The sequence below is a fragment of the Alexandromys fortis genome, unplaced genomic scaffold (assembly GCF_014885135.2).
Source record: "Alexandromys fortis isolate MF-2015 unplaced genomic scaffold, M_Fortis_MF-2015_v1.1 scaffold_102, whole genome shotgun sequence".
Classification (NCBI taxonomy): domain Eukaryota; kingdom Metazoa; phylum Chordata; class Mammalia; order Rodentia; family Cricetidae; genus Alexandromys; species Alexandromys fortis.
The window spans coordinates 2,421,284-2,441,279 of record NW_026067984.1 but is presented as its reverse complement, the minus strand read 5'-3'; the positions used below and the strand labels follow the sequence as shown (position 1 = coordinate 2,441,279).

General features: G+C 39.9%; 1 protein-coding gene across 1 annotated transcript; it reads right to left on the bottom strand.

Moving 5' to 3' along the window:
- Positions 1-5,184: 5,184 nt before the first annotated feature.
- LOC126511580 (small ubiquitin-related modifier 1) lies at positions 5,185-6,320 on the bottom strand. The gene has a single exon (XM_050158822.1). The coding sequence runs from the start codon at positions 6,245-6,247 to the stop codon at positions 5,942-5,944; it is 306 nt and encodes a 101-aa protein (XP_050014779.1). The 5' UTR covers positions 6,248-6,320; the 3' UTR covers positions 5,185-5,941.
- Between the last annotated feature and the right edge of the window lie 13,676 nt (positions 6,321-19,996).

The window sequence follows — 19,996 nt, the reverse complement described above, 5'->3', positions numbered from 1 at the left end:
TTACTTAATAAGAAGCCTGAGCTAATATGCCTTATAGTGTTGTAATTAATATAATTTCTGCATAATTATTTGGGTCTGGGTGGCCAGAAAATGAAAAAAAAAAGTCTCTGCTTACAGTTTTACAATGTTAAGGTTAAAACTTTCCCTTTTTGTTTAGATAAAAAGGGGAAATACTGTGGAATAATCCTTCAGTATGGTATGAATATATATTAACTATTTGGTTAATAAAGAGCCAACTGGCCAATCGCTGGTCAGAATAAAGTTAGGCAGAAGAGGCAGCCTAGCACAACGGGGGGAAGAAGGGTGGACCCAGAAGCATTGTCAGCAAGATGCAGAGGAACAGGACATGTACAAAGTGAGGTAGCGAGCCATGAGCCATGTGCTAGAACATAGACAACAAATATGGGTTAATTTAAAATGTAAGAGTTAGCTAGTAACAAGTGTGAGTTATCAGGCAAGCATTTACAATGAAGTTTCTGAGTAGTTATTTTGGAATGGCCATGGCACAGGAAACCTCTGTCTACAGAGACTTGAGTAAAATGTCTTTTCTTCTCATGCCCTGTTCTACAACCAACACTAAGGTCGCATAAGATAAAACAATGGAAGGAACAGGCAGTCCAGTAGCGACAGCATGACATTAGACCTAAAGAAGAAAGAAGCAAGCCTTCAGGGTTTGCCTTTTCTGAGCTTCAGTCTATACTTCTTGAGAGTCTTGAATATTGCCTTTACAGTTTGATTTCTCTTATATGATTATGTATTTTCCTCAGAAGATAATTTTATCTATTATCTCTGGTTGCCCAAATCTCTAGATAGTTGAAAAATTAATATTTTATATCCAATAAATAGTGAATCTCACAGACTCTAGTCAGAATATCCCCCCCCCATCTTTGCACGTCTCTTAGTCTCTTAGTTAACTGACAGGGTGCCTCATACACTTCCTTAAGGGGAGACTAGAGGCACAGTGTAGTCCAGAATGAACAAACACAAAGCAGTGGAAAGTCCTACTTTTTGAAAATAGAAAATTAAAGTTGCCTGGCGTAAACACAGAGCTGAAAGGATCTTAGGAGCTGAATTAATGAATATTTCAATGACTTTGGCCTGTCAGAGTTCCAAGCTCTGAAAGTTCTCGATTACTAGCCAAGTGATGGTTTAGAAAGGAGACGTGTTTCTGTCTTCAGCATCTCTGAATTTGAACTGATGCTACATCCTTATCATTCAGAACTTCACAGACACTAGCAACAGGAAGGAAAAGGACCAATTCCATTTTTAAAAAAAGACTTGGAAAAACTGAATTGCTTCTTCACATGATTGATTAATCAGAATATAAAATTTTCTGAATAAGTAATTCGCAGGCATTAGAGTAATCCTCTGCCCGGCTATTCCTCTTTGCTTATTCTCAGAAGCTGAAGGATTAGACACTCCAAACCACAATAAGTCTAACTGATATTTTGAATTCACCATGCCAATCCAGTTTTAAGATTTTGATTCTACCTATCAAATTTCCTGGGTTTTGTCTTGGATTAGATTTTCCACTTCTGCCAAACTTAGCATCAGAATGTAAAAATCTTGAAATTATTTTTCCAGACATCCACTCCTAAGAGCTAGAGGCGAAAGAAAAGAACCAAGAAAGCATGATTTTTTTAAAGCCAGAAAATTGACAATACTTAACTAACAAATGATAATAAGTACAGAATTCCAGAACTCGTGTGCAGTGGGCTTCAGTTCCTGAAGAAGTAACTAATCTACAAACAGTTGTAAATCCTCACTGGGGGCAGACAGGAAATACACATTAAGATTTGTCTGTAATGAAACTTCATAGCACCAAGAAAAATTCAACTCCACTCACAGGGACCTGTGGATACTTCTCAACAAAATGTGTGTTGCAGACAACACATAGCATGAAGCTACTTTTATGACATTAAAAACTGCCACACTGAAAGCACGTGTTGAATTAGACAATGCAGGCACAACAAATGTTCCTTAGCTATAACAATGCTGCTCAGAGTGAGGAATTAATGTTAGTGGGGAAGGAAGAGGTTAATATTCCACATGCATTTGCTACTGTTATTCCTAGGGTTAGATTGGATGCTCTGTTTTGGTTACAGTACTTTACATTTTAATAGAATGAAGATTTTAAAATGACACAATTAGAAAACACAACTACACTTGAACAAAATTAAGTGGCAAGAAAGAGAAATGTATAAAGTAAATCATGGGAAGACGGGTGAGTGCTGGCTAATGGCAAAGGTGGAGAAAGGAAATATTCCCCGAATGACATTAAATATTAGAATAGTAAGGCCTGTCTTAGTCAGGGTTACTGTTGCTGTGATGAAACACCACGACCAAAAATGACTTGGGGATGAAATGGTTTATTTGGATATACTTTCATATCATGTTCCTCAATGGAGAAAGTCAGGATAGGAAGTTAACCAGGAGGGAATCCTGGAGGCAGGAACAGATGCAGAGGAAACAGAAGAGTCCTGCTTTCTGGCTTTCTCTAGCTGTTCTCTTGTACAACCCAGGACCACTAGCCCATGGTGGCCACAAACATAATGAACTTGTCCCTTCTCCATCAATCACTTAGAAAATACCCCATAGGCTTCTCTACAGCCTCCTGGGATCTTCTGGGCCAGAGTGTAGATCCCCAAGAAACATGTTCATGTGTCTGACATCTTGATGCTCATTTGGTTTCTCTATGTATTGTCACTGAGTCTCTATATTAACTCCATGTACACAGCAAGGAGTCTTCACTGCCCTGTGTGCTGATTTCAACTCAGCAAGGAAATGTTCCATGAGAACAGAAGCAGAGACATCCAGGACTTAAAGAAATCAACTCTGATCTTGGCTTCACCTATCTTCAGAAGCAAGGAAAGAGATACCCATGTCACCCCATGGGGACAGGTATATTAAAAGTGAGTGAAAACGGACAAATTTCAGCTATTGACAGCAAACTTTTCAGGGTTATCTTCATGAAGTTTAAAAAAAAAAAACTTTGAAGGTTAAGGTCTAAAGTTTGGAGAATCAGAAGGGAAATGTAGATTAAGAAATAACACCACAGACAAGTATTAACGATGGGTGAGAATCCCAAAAAGTTCAAGTCACAGGAGAGGGGTGGGAATCAGAGACTGGGGAAGTAGTCAGGAAGGCAACATGGAGAAGGACTGGTGAGTGAGTGCTGGGTCACACTAGGGAGCACTGAAAGGCTTGTGGGAGAGCTAGGAATGGTAGTGGATCACTCATCTCAGAGATGCAGAGTTTGAAGAGTTAGGAATGTTTACCCTGATTTAAACACTACACTTTTTATGTATTACAAGATATTGATGCAAATACAGAGTTCTCGTGTACCAATTAAAATGAATTTAAGTGACTGTAATCGTCATGACACATTTTAAAAGGCATGTGAAGCAGGTAAAAACTGCCAAAAAGTTTAAATTACATTTAATAAAAAGAATAATTAAATAGCTCTTATAAGTTTGCAAGACCAAACTACTTATTTAAAAAAGCAACAACAACAAAAATCGGTCTTGCTTATAACTTAATTGCAAAACTTTTTCAATTTTAGCTTCTGTATTATCTATCAACTTTTAAAACAATTCATAGTCTTTTTCTCATTAAAAATAGTTTACTATTGTTCTTTTAAATAAGGTAAAAATGCTAAAGCTACAACTTTCCCATCTAGACGAACTATGCCATTGTACTTTGAATATCTTTCCATCCATCCATCTGCCTAGCCATCTATCCATCCATCCACCTATATATCCATTTACCTATATCTCTGAGAGGCTTCTTTGCTTTCTCTTTCTCATTGAATGTATTTCTACTTTAAAAAGAGATATAGTAAAGGAAAAAAATAAAGAGTCAATAATCTTTTGCTGTTAATTATAAGGAATTAAATATTTTATTTTATTTTTATACGCAAGTACACTTTTTAATTATCTAATTTGATGTTAAATATAGAAAATGAAATAATTTCAGACTAAACATGGCAGTCTTACCAAGTATTATCTAGGACTATTATAGTTCTACAATTGCTTCATAAGCTCTATAAACTTCTTCCCTTAAATTCATATCAAAACATTTATGTCTTGGTGACTACAGACTTATTCACTTTTTGAACAATAACATAAGAAGTGCTTCAAAGTTTTGTTTGGATAGCCTGAATTTATCTTTGAATATTTGAATACTTCATAAAGATCATATGTCCTCATAAAGGCTTTTGTTTTTTATCATCATAATCATCATCATCATGGCTCTTAATTACTTTTATTTTCAATAATTTTGAACTTACAAAAAGGTCCAAAAATATGATAAATATTTCCCATAGGTCTTTCACCCTGATGTTTCAGACAATATGCTACAGAGACAATGTCAAAAGCGATGTTGTAACTGATCTACATAGTGAGGGACTAGAAGTCAGGCAGATGCCTGGGATGCAGACAGACAGAGAAAAGAGTCTGTATGTAGGTTCATATACTTTCCATTGATCATCTATCCAGGTTCTCCTATATGACAAAAGCTTGGTGGCTCCTTTTCCCCACTGCAAGGAACTGCTCAGTAGGAACTTCTAACCTCCTACAAGTGGACCGTTGGGCTAGAAACCACTCAGTTCCTTGTCTTGTTCAGATTATCTGGTCCACTGCAGTAACCCACACTGGCCAGTGCTAATGGTAAAAGGAACTCATGGCGTCCTCAAACAAACAATAGACTCAGGCACTATTTCTTCGTCCTTGCTGCCCACCCTGGAGAGTCCATCTCTTTTTTGTTTCCTGATTCTCTGTGTTTGGTGTGTGTGTGTGTGTGTGTGTGTGTGTGTGTGTGTGTGTGTGTGCGCAGGTGTATGCTCTTATACTCAGTAAAACTTGGCTGAATGCTGAGACCTTGCTTTCCCTGTCCTTTCATTCTTTAAATTGGCAGAGGGAAAGAATCCATTCCTGTAACCCTAGGCAATATTTTCCTGACAGAATTACATTATTCATATTTCACCATTTATTTCATTAATGCTCTTTTACAGACCAAGTTTTGCCCTAGTTTTATATATTGCACTTAGCTATTCTCCTTAGCACCCCTTCAAATGGGACAGTATATTGACTTCTTGACTTTTTAAATATGGATCTTTTGGATTAAAATTGTTTAGTAATCTTACATATTGTTCTTCGCCATGTATTAGTCCAGTATTTCTTTTTTTTTACTGTTTTTACAAATATTGTTTATTTTAATGAAGCTGGTACAGACGATGTCCCTTGAAAACCCATGTCCCAGGCCAAAAACTACAAACAGAATCAAAAGGAGCAGTGTCTGTTGCGTACACTTCTGCAAGAGTAACTTTCCTACTAACTGCTGATGGAAATTACAGCCTTCCTGGGATCTTCAGACAGCCTGCCTTACTCTTCTCTCCGGTGAAGCCATCCTGGAGTTAGCTGTCACTCTCACTGTCATCTTGACTACAAACGTGATGCTCTTCTTTTGGTCCAGACCCTCAAATTTTAAAAGTAGCTTCAAGCTGAGGAAAGGTCATTTTCCCACAGTTCAGGTCTCTGAAGGCCTTCCATCTCCCACTGAAAACCACGGTCCAGGCGTGAAGCAACTGCATGCTGGAACTTCAGGGCCAACTGGAAGGTCATAGGAAAGCTCCCACTGGTCCATCTTTTTATCATCACAAACTTGAAAATGCACAGTCCTGAAAAGGGTGGCCTCTCTGTGCACATATGAAATTGTTTAAAATATGAAGGGCAATATTAAGGGAGCTGAGGTCTGATCACCAAAAATCAGCACAACAAAAACAACCAATAATGAATATTGAACACTAGAATTCAAATTACCAGATGTTCTAAAGAGATGGAGTGCCAGTATTCAATTTTCATTTTGAACACCACATTACAAAAGAACTATTTTTAAAAATAAAAAAGGATTAAGGGAAAAGGAAAAAAATAAAAAGAATTATCTAAACCCTTGAATGACCCCCCGTTTGTTCCTGATAAACTTCAATCACATCTTCTTCCTCCATTCCCAGTTCTTTTGGAGTATGGTTATCAGCAATTCTCTGACCTTCAAATAGAAACCTGAGTGAATTCATTGGAACTCCCTGTCTTTGACAGTATGACTCCTTGAGTTTCTTGAGATGTGTTGTCATTTTCACTTTGAAATGTATCTCACTGCTATCCTGTCCAATAACTTTGAGCTTAATGTATTCTCCTTCCTTCTTATCCCCTAAGTCCTCAGTTGAAGGTTTTGCCTCCTGATCAGACATGGTGACGGTGGCTTCTCCGGGGGTCTCCGCACCGCAGCGGCCTCCGGCAGGCTGAACCTCACTCTGAGGTTTACCAGTCCAGTATTTCTTCATCCTTTTGTTCTACACAGTTTTGTAACCATACCATAGCAGTACTTTTATATTATTTCCATCGTATCTTATGAGGAGCTATGAGGTCTCATTACCGGTAAACGCTAGCTGATACTTTGATCAAAGTGATTTCTGCCAAATTGCTTCTGATCCAAAGAAATGCCAATTTCCCCAAACTCCAAGAGGCAGTTGAAATATCAAGAGATGAGATCCACCTGAGATAAAGGAGAATTTCTGGCAGTTAGATAAAAGCCAGCATTCCTCAGGAACTTGTGAAACTGGTTCGCATCTGCCAATATGAGTCATTTCCCTTCCATCTGGCAGAGGGACCTGTGGCTCCTATCACTTATCAAAGTTCATGGTGACCTCCAGCCTCTCTCAGTATCTTATTCAGGTTCTACTCAGCATCCTCTTCCTTCTCACTTCCTCGCCTACCTTAAGCTGTCTCCAGCTGAGGAGCTTCCCTCCCCACAGCTGCTCCTCCTTATAACCCTGCCATTCCTGCTCCACGCCCCTCGCTCTGTCTCTCTTCTCCTGTCTCTCTCATTATGTTTTCTCTGTTCTCTATCCCCTGCTCGTCTGCCCTCTGTCACAGATAGTCCTGGCGATACTCAGTCCGATGGCCATGTTCAGTCTACTTCTTTTCCTGCCCTGGACTCTTCCAGATGCCTCTGGCTTACCTCTCTTTTATATTTACAATAATAACTTTCCCTTTAACTATACATGGAGCGGTCATCTCGTCAGCTTATACAATTGGCATCAATCATCTTGTGGGTATGGTGGTATGGAAATATAACGCATTTCATTATGGCTGTGCCTACAGTTTAGTTATGAGACAGTCTTGAACTGCAAGTCCTGCTGGTCTTGAACTTCTAATCCTTCTGCTTCAGCCTCATGAGTGTTAGGATTACAAGTAGCCACCCTCATGTCTCACACCTACAAATGGTTCTTCTCTAGTCAAGCTATTTACCTAAATAAAAACAATATTCTGTTCTTAGTGTTACATTATCAATAAAGATCCTCTTAATGAAAATAGCTCATTTTTTTTCTCCTCTATATTAGAGTCCTAACATCAATAATTATCATTAGGTTGAAAAAGCTTTGATTTGATTATTTTCAGCATTGTTACAACTGGACCCTGGGATAGCTATGGGCAGCATTAATGAGATTCTCTTTTATTAAGGTATTTGAAAGAAAGTAGTGATGATATTATGGTCTTTCCACTTCTCTCCTCCACAGTGTTTGCTTTGTGAACCCTTTATCTATCTCCACACACTCTTCAGTCCTTGTTTACTTCATTTTGTTTCTCTCATACTGAAGATATTTACCATAGTCATAGAGGCATTGAAACGATACCATCTAACAAAATAATTAGTGGTCATGGAAAAATGGTGTTTTATTTGGGTCTAAACTCCAAAGACAGAGAAATCACCACATGCGCAACATGAAGGAAGGCTGGCGAGGTCAGAGGCTCTCTGGCCTGCCTCTCCCTACCACTTCAGTCCTTACAAAGAAATGGGAAACAAATCATACAAACCAGGGGTTGGCTGGAGAGAAGTGAAACAAACAAGTTCTGAACAGAAAGAAACTGTTCCCTGAAGGGCTTTGAAAGGAGAAGAATTTTAACTGGATCTTGAAATAAATGCTTCTGACATTGAACAAAAGGAGAAGCAGCCCTCTGGCCACACAGCCACGCTCTGGGGCTACTGGGATGTGTCACTCTGGAATTTCACAAGCCAGAGCAAAGCAAGGAGGTCATAAAGCTGAATGGCTGCGTGATTACTGGGATCAAAGAAGGGCGCTGGTAAAAGAGCTGTTTCCATTCCGAATCTGAACGTCCTCTGAATTCAGTTTATTTTAATCTGGGGAAAATTTAAGGATGCGTGTTACATGATAGCAAAGCTACATTTGAGGCTCATCTCCAGGAAGAACATGAACCTCTTTAGAAGGCAGTAATTCTACACTGTCATTTTACTGGGAGCACATAATAGGAAAAATTTATGTTGTAATCTCCTTGATAAAGTTCAATAGCCCAATAAAATGAGTCAACACTAAACCTTGGCCCAGTCCTTAACCTTCGCATACCTCCAGCCCTTCATCTGCACAGTCTAAACAACAGATAAATTGCACATTAACTATTCTGTGTCTACACCATGCTGCAGACTCACAAGATAAAGCTCATTCCAGCTCTAGGGTCCAGTAATCCATAGGAAGTCACAGTCAGGTTATCTGCTGCTCACACAACCTTGAGCCTCTGTGGTTCTTTGCAGATCAGCTCCATCCTACTGTGGAGAAGAACACTATGCACTAGGAGCAAGGCTTTGTATGATGCCTCTACCTCACTGAACATGCAAAGTCAAGCCCCAGAATGCTTTATCCCACTTCTTAAATATTTTACCATACACTAATTTAGCAATAATTCCCTAATCACTTCTCTTTAATCATGTTCTATTATCATATCCAAAGAGGGCAGTAAGAAGCCTGGAGCAAGCAAGCTCATACATATCCCTGCTAAGACACAGGTTTGTTACATCTATCAACAAACCTGAAAATAGCTAATATTTGTCAAATCTCACTGCGTGTAGCAGTTTTGTATATTGTCTGAGTTATCTTGTGTTGTCATTGCTTAAACTTCATAATGTGCATGGGGATTGCTCAGTTTCTCCAGCAACCGAAAGCAAAGCACTAATGTTCAGTGATTTTTCTTTTCACTGTGTAGTTAATATGGGCTCCAGAATGTGGGGTCAGCATAGCATAAAGGACCACTAACCCAAATATATCGCTGTGAATCGTTTGGTTTATAAGCAGAACACTTTCTCTACGAGGCGGGACCTTCCACTACAGAACAAGAAATACATGCATTCATTTAAATGGTTCCTTAAATCTTGGTTTTCACATTTGCCTCAACTTGTATCCATGTTAAAGTACTTCTGTAAAAAGACGTTAGGCTTTTCTGAATAAAGAAAGAACATGTTACTTGACAAGTGAGTCACAAAGGCTGAGGGGAAGGAACACAAGGCTTACTTGGAGGGTGGAGGTTCCTAAGGGGTGGGATTATATGTGCAGCAGGTCACTGGCATGCAGAGTGCAGGACAACACTCACAATGTTGGGTACCAGTTTCACAGCAGGCCTGGTCAACCAAGACATTATAATGTGCTATTTGTCCTGTCTTTGACTTATGACCTTCTATAAACTTCCAGTATCGTTTTAGAACACTTTCTTTCATTGTATTCAATACCATAAAAATATAGCATGGCACAGGCTCAGAGGAAAGTTTAGGGCCTCAAAACAAATGGATGACTTATCTATTAGAGGTTCAGAGAGAAGGGGGCTCTCCTAAGCCACTTAGTAGATGAACAGTGCAGAATACTTATTTGCAGAGCAAATGGTCCCTGATTAAGGATGGCAGAGGAGGCGGGAAAGGTTCTGCCCTCTGGTTAATGTGTGCCCACCAAATGTTTGTACCACCCAATAGACCGATTGCTTGGGGTGCTTGGTAAAATCTCCTTCGGGAAGTGAGAACTATAAACTCAGAGTCATAGGATGGTACCTGCCTTTTCTTTTCCTTCCACTGTGAGTGCAGAGAAAGAAAGGGGAGCTGTAGGCGAGCGTGGTTAGTCCAGCTCCTCCCCAAACTTAGTAATAGGAATGTGGTTGCAGAAAGGGCTTGACAAAGGAAAACATGATGGTAGGAAAGATGATAAATACATCTTTTTAACATTACAACTTGGGAACGATAAAGAACAACTTAAAGCATTGTAAAATCAGTTAAAATGCGATGTTATCATTCAACGCTACAATGCCAGCACAACATAACTTACTGCCAATGCCCCTTAACTTGGAATTCGGAGAGACAATAAACCAGACATTATCCTTTCGGCGGCAAACGGTTTCATATTTTGCTGCATTAAGTCTCATAAAGCCGGTTCATATCCTTTCACAGACAGATGCCCACATTGGTCTATATCACAGCAATTAAGATGACAGTAATGGTGAGGGAGGGCACAGCAGAGCACAAGAAAGTGTCCTTGTCCATAGAAACACTCCTAAGATTCCCTATACTACCACTTCAGTGGAGTAAACAATGGTCGAAATGTCTCCGAGCTAACAACAAAATGCATGCAATGAGCAAGTCAGAGGTCTTCTTTATTCTCCACGGTTAGAGCCTTCCTAGGACTGAAACCTGGAAAGATGCCTTGACTGCTCTCTAAATATTGAATTGCTTTTACAAATACAGTCATCATTCTCCTTGTGTCTCTTTTGTTACTCCCCTAGATGCTGTTTAAGAGTGCAATTCTGGCTTCTCAGCTCTCCACGGAAGCTTAGCTTCAGGCTCATGCTTTGGAAATTTTTTAATGTGATTATCGGAAATTCCAATTTGTGTTTGTGGCTACAGTGCTCTTTCTATTGATTGGCCCTTCACTCAGCTGTTATTGTATTTGCTTTATAGATCATGTAGGTTCACAAAGTTCTTTTCTTCTTTTGTTTTCTTTTCTCCTTAAAATATTCCTTTTATAATTGCTTGCGTGCAATGTACTTTTATCATACACACCCTATTATATTATTTTTTTTTTATCTCTAGGTGTTTTTTCCCACAAGCCCCTTTCCTACTTGTATGTTTTTTTTTTTTTGGCTGTTGTCTATGGCTCACTGCATTCAGTTAGGGCAGTGTCAATGGGAGCTTATTCACTTTGGCCAGAGAGACTCACCAGCTGCAAGATTCCCCCTTTGAGAAACCACTAATGGCCTCTGCTTCCTCAGGGTGAGGTGTGGCCTTATGCTCCTCGGTCTAGTCATACATAGGACTTCTGTAGATTGGCATTGTTGTTGTGAGTTCCAGCAGTGCCAGGGAACAGAAGCCATGTCCCATACAGAAGACAGCTTTCACAGCCCCTTCCACATCCTCTTCTGCTTACGTCCTTACCACCCCATGATGTTCCCTGGACGTTGGAGAGGATGACTGTGACTCTTCCCTGCCCTATAAAGTTCTTGTTGAGATGTCTGCCGTCTGGACAATTGGGAGGGCTTTAGTGCTGTTTGTTATTCCATCTTGCTCCTTTGAGACACTTCTCCCATCCTTTCCCATTTAGAGACTGATAATAATACTTTTCATTAATTAATTCATTTATTTTTTCATCTCTACTGCAGCCTCCTCTCCTTTCTGCCTCTGTTAACAGAGGTTTCTGCCCTGCCCAGTCCTGCCACCATTCAGTCCCAAAGAAACACACAGAGGTCTACATTAAATATTAACTGGTTGCCCAATTAGCTCAGGCTTCTTATTAACTAACCCTTATAACTTAATCCATAATTCTTGTCTGTGTTAGCCATGTGGCTTGGTACTTTTATCAGGGAGGCATCTCATGTTGCTTCCTGTGCTTCTGGGTGATGACTACAGACTGAGCCTTTCCTCTTCCCAGAATTCTCCTGTTCTGGTTGCCCTACCTATACTTCCTGCCTGGCTACTGGCTCATCAGCATTTTCTTAAACCAGTTCAAGTGACATTCTTTATAGGACACGAGAGCATTGTCCCACAGCACATCTCCCCACTTCTTCTCCTCAATCCAGTCCTGCTCTGTAATTGCTCAGAAAAAAAGGCAGACCTCCCCTGGGCCTCAGCAAAGCATGGCACATCGAAGTACTTTTATTGTATATTTGGTTTATTTAAATATTACTGATGACCTTGGCCTTTCTGTACCTGGATATTTGTGTTTTTTTTTCCCCTAGGTTTGAGAAGTTTTCTGCTATTATTACCTCTTTGGAAAAGGCTTTCTTCCCTTATGATCTTTTTTTTTTTCCATTCTCGAATTCCTCTGAAGTTAGATTTGCTCTTTTAATGGAGTCACAAATCCCTGTGATTTTTCTTCTTTGTCTCCATTCCTTCCCCCTCTTCCCTGCTCCTTTGGAATATTTTCAAATAGCCTTGAGATCACTAAGGTTTCCTTTGATATATCTTGCTATTAATATCTTCTATCATGTTTTAAATCTTGCTTAATGTATCTTTTTCAGCTCAAGGGTTTCTGTTTGCTTTTTCCAAAAATTACTTCCATCCTTCTCTTCATTTTTTTTTGTGGGAATATTGAACCACTTCTCTGTATTTTCTTGCAGCATTATGGGTTTCCTTTAAACAGATGTTTTAGATTCTTTGTGTCAGACTTTGCATATACTATTCTTTTTCTGATGCTTATTTTGACTATTGGTAAGGTTCTAGTTTTTTTTTTTTTGTTTTGTTTTGTTTTGTTTTTGGAAGCTCTTGATAGTACTGGAAAACCTGTGTGTTAAAAATTGTATGTTTATTATAGTCTTTGCTATCTATTTATTATATGTCTGTCTTTCTTAGAATGTCTTAAAATAGACTGTGTATTTTTTGGGAACTAATATTTGCTTTTACTCCTTCAACACTAGATGGTGGGGTAAATCCAGCTCTGCAGTGAGTTTGCTGTTATGTGTTGTCCTTATTTCAGCACTAGGGGGCAAGTTAAGCCAAGGTTTAATTCAAATCTGCTGCCCATCTGTTTATCAGCCAAAGTGAAGAAGACCTCAAAAGGGTACCCTCCTCCCAATAACCTTGCTAGGCATGGAACAAATCCAGAAGACTTTTTCATAATTGTTGACCAGTGAGACACTTCTATGGGATTCTTCTTGGTTCTTAAATGGTCAACCAAGGAGAGACCAACCAAAGGCCCATGGCACTAATGCTGCAAACTGTGTTAGAACATGAGCCTGCAGGCTACCACAAACACAGAAGCACTGGGGTGGGCCTTGGATGACTACAGCTTAGATGGCCTTGTGGTACTGAATTGTTGGAATTAGCCGTAGCAGATGCTGCTTAAGGTGGAAGTCAAGAGGCTGGGGTCTCATGCCTGCTTCCATGTGATGCCAGAACCCTTGCAAACGCTCCCGCTGTGCCCACCAACATAGCTGATAGAAAACACTCGAATCTACTGGTGTTAGTCTTCACCAGCTCAGCCCTGAGTCTTGCACCTACTACACTGTCCTTCCCTCAGTGAACCAAGCCATGTTCCATTCTATGGCACCAAAGGCTGGGGCTGCTGAATGCAATTCTATGTTAGCCAAAGCTGATGCTCAGCTGGATCACATCTTTTTTTTTTTTTTTTTTTTTTTTAGTTTTTCGAGACAGGATTTCTCTGTAGCTTTGGTGCCTGTCCCCGGAACTAGCTCTTGTAGACCAGGCTAGCCTCGAACTCCCAGAGATCCGCCTGCCTCTGCCTCCCGAGTGCTGGGATTAAAGGCATGTGCCACCACTGCCTGGCTTTTTTTTTTTTCTAAGATTTTATTTATTATATATACAGTGTTCTGTCTGCATGTACACCTGCAGGTCAGAAGAGGGCACCAAATCTCCCAGATGGTTGTGAGCCACCATGTGGTTGCTCAGTCTTGAATTCAGGACCTCTGGAAGAACAGACACTGCTCTTAACCTCTGAGCCATCTCTCCAGTCCTAAAATTTTTTCCCGATTAATTATGCATGCAGACGTCATCACACAGCCCACAGTCACACACAGCACACAGAGACATTCATACACAGGCACAGCACAGACACACATCACAGACTGACCTGGGACTCGAACCGGGAACCTCGGGCACTGCAGGCGGCGCTCCAGTCCTCTCAGCCAGCTCTCCGACCGTTGCTGTATCCCACAGCCAGAAAGTTCCACAGTGTATCTATGCCTTTGCCACAGAAAAATAGTGATGCAGGATGAACCACCTAGGCTTGGGTCTCTATTCCGTGCTAAAACAGGGCTATTGGCTTTTCTGCAAACACTGGTCTGTGTGCTTCTGCCAGCCTGAAATCTAGGCACAGGTGACAGACACAGTTTCTTGGCTATTAAGGCTGCAATTAACTTGGATATGCCTGACTTTTACAAGGAAAAGGTAACTGGGAGTCTGGAGGTGGGGGAGCAGTGTTACCTAAAGGTAACGTAGATGCAAGCAGAAACTCAAGTCAAACAAACCTCAACACAGGACTTTCATTTAAAATCTCCTGCCTGGGAAAGTCTAGATCCCTGGCTTGGATCAGGGGGCCATTGGATTCTGCCTATTGCTAGCTCCCGTCGGCACAGTAGGCTCCGTGCTGAGCTTCCAGGCCATAGCTTTCAAGTCCATCTTTCTAGTGAGTGGAGTTTTGCTATCCCGGGTGAGGATGGAGAGATGTACAGCTCACAGGTCAGCCACTTCACTGCTACACTTCCTGTCTCGCAGTCCACAGGTATCAGCCTGGCAGCAGGGATCACAGGGTGCTGTTTAACAGCAGATTTTACCACGCTGTACTCCGTGCTGGCGTGCAAATCTGAGACCCAGATATGCTTCGGTCTCCCTCCTCTAACCAGGTAGGCTCATTCTCGGGGCTATACTGTTTGGATAGAGCAAAGGAAATCCCGGAAACTCATTCTTCCCTGTTGGGAGCTGTGAGCCCCCAGATCCTGAATTTCTTGTAAACAACTTGTTTTCCCCTGATCTGAGTGCCTACAGCTGCTCTGAGCGCGAGACCCTCGGGAGTTCCTGATGGCAGGAGAGTGGTTTCTGGTGCGTTTGGCTGAGACTGTGTGACTAGCAACACTGCCTATGTTGGCTGATGGTTTTTAAAGCGACGGAGCTTAAGATAGACTTTTTACATTTCAGGTTTCTCCACTGCTCCTTCTCCGTTACTTCCATGGCGGAATCAGAAAGAACTGATGATGTTAGTAGCACTTTTGTAAATGACCATACTATGGCATGTTGCTCGGCAACTGCCAATTTCACAAAAGCAAATTACAAAAGAGAATTTTACCTCAACTGATCACTTCCTTGATCTCAGCAGATAGGTAACGCGTGACAAAAAATTCCGTATTAAAAATACACTTTTCCAAAACTTCTTTGATCTCAGCAGATAGGTAATGCTTGACAAAAAATTCCATATTAAAAATACACTTTTCCGAAACTTCTTTCAAAAACAGTACCATTGAACTCCCATCTAACAATTCAACATTATAGTTAACAGTGAGGTGTGTATGGTTATATGCAAACACTGTTTTGTGGGACTCAAGGAAGATTCTCTAGATTTTGACATTTTTGTGCAGGCTGGACCCTCCCATTGAAGACACAGAGGAAAGAATGTATATTTAATTCTGAATGTTTTTATAGGTTATTATCGAAAATATGCTTATATATGATTTTAGGTTATTGGATTACTTATAGGAGAAGAAATGTTGAATATATGTTTAGCTTCATTCATTTTAATATTTCTGTGCTGATACTGTGCACATGGGAAACCTTAGTATAGGTAATCTCTCAAAGATAGACCCTGGAGGCTTATCTACTAGATGATTCTGATCGATGTCAACTTAATGCACACTAACAGCCACAGGCCCATCCTGCACGTGGACCTCTAGTAACATGCACCACAGGTGTCACTCCTAACTTCCCTACTCACATGGTAGGCTGCTCACCTCCCAGTTTCTCATTGTCTGTGTCACCAGCCCCACAGACAGTAGCAGAGACAATGTGTTTCCAGACTTAGAACATTGCCGACATCTTTTAAACCATTGTGCCTTGATGGTATGGCATTTATCACCCGGATAAAATCCATTTAGCCAACGAATCACATCATAAGCTCAACAACAAAGAAAAAGATAAGTACTTCCGTGTGTAAGGAAGCAACAGATAATAAAGCTCAAGAGAGATTTATTTAGAGATTGTCTAATGAAAATTGAGTGAAGGCTCAGTAGGTAGATGGAAACTGCTCTGAAATGAGAGGGATTTCTGTTTATTCAGTTAGAGGTAAAATCTGGGGATCTTGTATTAAACACGCTCCATTGATTGTTGGTCCCTGAACAGGACTCCATGGCTGCAGTGCAGGAATTTAGGAGGCAAATCTAAGGATGACGGCTAAAAGAACCTCAGTGATCAAACTCCTTGCATTTCAAGCTATTTGGTTGTGGTGGGCTGTTGTCTCAGCTAAGGAAAGTGGTATTGCTAATAGTACACTGTGGATTCTCTCTGGAGCTAATTCAGTTGCTGAAAATGATTTGACTTTACTCAGTTCTGGTAGAGACCAGATAGCAAGGACATTATGCTGAGTTCATGTAAGGAGATATAAAATTCATGACTCTGAAAGGCTTCTGATCATTGAGAACAACATTTTGTTCCAACCATGAGCAAACTGAATCTGTTTTGCTCATTAAACATATTGCTACAAGTGTGGGTATCAAAGCTTATTTTTAAAGATACATAGCACATAAAAATTGTACATCTTAATGGGGTACCATATCGTAGATATGTTTACATGCTCTGCGGAGCTCACATCATTGTAAACATACATAGATCCTCGAATTGCTACATATTATACAGTATATAAATAGAAATATGTCTTTATATTTGTTTTTGAAAATTGCTTTATTCTAATTAACTCACAAATAAAAACATCACGTAGCTTATGAAGGAAGTCACTAAAACACTTGCCACTTTAAAATAATTAATTTTAATCTAATTACTGATGTGGAATCTTAATTTAAATTGTGCTACATTTGTTTGTGCTAGGAATATTTGTTTAACAATGCGAAGATGTGTTATATTCCTTTATGTTGCATTTTTTTAACTCTGTGAAGCTGTGTTACTTTGCCTGTTTAAAACACCTGATTGGTTTAATAAAGAGCTGAATGGTCAATAGCAAAGCAGGAGACAGGAGAGGTGGGGCTGGCAGCCAGACAAAGTAAATAAGGTAAGTGTAGGAAGAAGAGGATTGATTAGGAGCAAGAGGAGGAGAGGGGACACCAGAGGTCAGCCACCCAGGTACACAGGAAGCCACGGAGTCAGAAAGGTATATAGAATAAAGCTAAAAGCCCAGAGGCAAAAGGTAGATGGAGTCATTTAAGTTACAAAAGCTAACTAGAAACAAGTCAAGCTAAGGTCAGGCATTTATAAGAAAGATGAAGTCTCTGTGTGTGATTTATTTTGGAGCTGGGTGGAGAGCCACCCAAAAAGCCAAAAGAGTAAAAGAAAGTAAAAAGAAGCTACCAACAACAAATCACATTGAAATATTTGTATCATATAGTAAAATATCAAAAAGCAGAATTTTCTGTGGTGGTAGCCCTAAGAAAATGATAGGGGGTAAACATGCAAAAGCAAGGGAAGAAAGAAAGGGAAGAACTCTTCCCGTGTCCACTGGAGGTACTGGTGGTGGAACAAGATTACAGACAAAACCTGATTGGATAACATTAAACAAACCACCATCTTGTGACTTATTTTTCTTTAGAATTCCTTGGCTCTGACGGGCTATTGTTGTCATATGTTGTGGGCATAACATAACTCTCTCTTCTTAAGCACAGACACACGGTGTGGTGAGCTTCATTCTAAAATATTTCATTATTGGTTTGCAAATCCTCTCAGACGTTCACAATCATGTCTGCTGGAGAATTTCATATGCCTACGTACAGAGAAGAGGAAGGGCTCTGAGCCTTCTACAGAATTGTGTTCTGGATGGAAGGTCTCTGATCCAATTATAAAGGCTTTACTTAGGGGGTTATTTGTTATATAAATTTAGCATAATAGGATATCTGGACTAAAGGAAGACTAACTTATTGAATTATTTAACACTTAGTGACTCCGATTGACCCCAGGAAACTATACTATTATAACCATAAAAGATGCACAAAGAATATAAACTGTGTACACTCTAGGCTATAACGGTTTTATAGGTTAAATTACTACACTAATTAAGCAATGGAATGGTGTCACACATTTTATATAGCCTCTAAATATGAAGTATTTTCCATTTCCTACTGTGAGCCAAGATTTTTTTTTCAGATTAAATGTGTTTCTGTAATATGTTAATCTCGCCTTGTATCACTATACCAGCCCTTAGACCAGAACGTCCCTATTACCACTGGCTATGATCACTCAACCTTTTTACAGAACGAGTTCAACTTAGTCTTATAATCCCATATCAAAAGCAATCATTTTTCAGTCTACCTTAAAGTCACCCATCTTTTACTATTGAGCTAAAAATTGCTTTCTGAAGATAAGTACAAGGGTCTCTATAATGGTGAGCAAATGAAGGGATCAGAGATGGCATTTAGCCTTAAGGTCAAGGGTAGAGAAGTATTACCTTTTGGGGGAAATTACTGAGGCGACTTCACTAATATCATTGCAAGATATTATTTGGTGCCCGATAAAGATATCATTTAAAGTCAGTTTGACTTTGTTGCAAATATTGTTGCCCTTTTCCATTAGCTTTACATCCTATCTGTGGTCACATAATTATTCAACCATATTCTACTATCATTATATGCTTACTCCCAAAAGGCTGGTGCTCATCTCAATCTCTGTGCTTGCTATTCTGACAAAGACAAATTAAAGAAAGAAGGGTTTGTCTTGATTCAAAGTACAGGAGCTGAAGGAATTTGGTCAAGTGACACAGTCCAAAGAAGAGAACAAGGAATGGGAGCTTGCTGAAATCCCTGTCTCCACTTGTCCAGTCCAGGATCACACTCAGGAAATGGCTTCCCCGCTACCACAGGCAAATAGACGATATCGTAACTGGTCAGTGAGTACAGAGAGTCCCCAAGGCCTGGTCTCTAATACTGTTTTTCACTAAACCCAGCCAGGCTTCTTCGGAGAAATGACGGATGAAGGGTGGGTACAAAATGAGCTCAGAGTATTTTGTTATTCTGCGAAAAAAGAAAGTTATTTAAAAACCATATCACAAGGATACAAAATTCAGCAATATTTTATTATCCAAGTAATGAAACACTGGGTAATAAGGAAAAATAATAATTATAGATCACTAATATAAAGATGAACATATCCATGCTTATAAAAGTAGGTGAAGAAATGTGAGACAGGATAGAAAAATGAAGGGGTGCTTCCTAACTCTTAGTGGGGTATTGAGAAAGTGAGAAGAGTAGAGACGCAGCATGCGGCAGTAGTGATAATTCTTCATCCCTTTTTCAGTCGATACGGGAATGTTGGATGAGGTACATCACCAGATGAGTTTGCATCAGAGTTTTCATGGGAGCATCATTTCAAGGACTTTTTGAAGCTGGATTACAGACTGCATACCCATTTTAACTGAGAAAGAAGATTGCCCATGGATAGCCCACTAGAATGATCGGTAGCACATTGGCCAGGCACTGAGCTCTATCAACAGCTAACAACAATTTGAAAATGTGTTTCTAAATGTGTCGTATATCAACCTCATCTCAAGAAGACATCACAAAACATGGAATAACAAATATATTTAAATAGAAAAGATTGGAGCAACTCTATCCTTGAAAATGTCAGTGTCATGGAGAACAAAGTCAAGCGTTGTAGGTTTTAACCTAGAATTCTGTAATTGGGGATATGGTGGAAGGAAACTCCAGAGTTCAGAACCCCTTAGCTACACACTAAGTTGAAGGTCACCAGGGGTATATGAGTCCCTGTCTCAGAGAGCACAAGAGAGAAATTGATTAAAACAGGCTATAAAAACACAATAAGCAAATGTCCTCCTATCTGGCATGTCTTGATTCTACCAGCTTTTGTTTGGATAGTACATATGTAGCAGAAAATGATATGAAGGAACACTGGGGCATGAATAGATCACCTGGCATGATTGAAATGTGGACAACCAATTGCATAAAACATCACTGTTACTGTTGTGAACTCAGGAAGCTTGAGTCCCGGT

What these genes read in the sequence shown, in the direction of transcription:
- LOC126511580 (XM_050158822.1), bottom strand. Translation starts at nt 6,247, where the DNA reads ATGTCTGATCAGGAGGCAAAACCTTCAACTGAGGACTTAGGGGATAAG.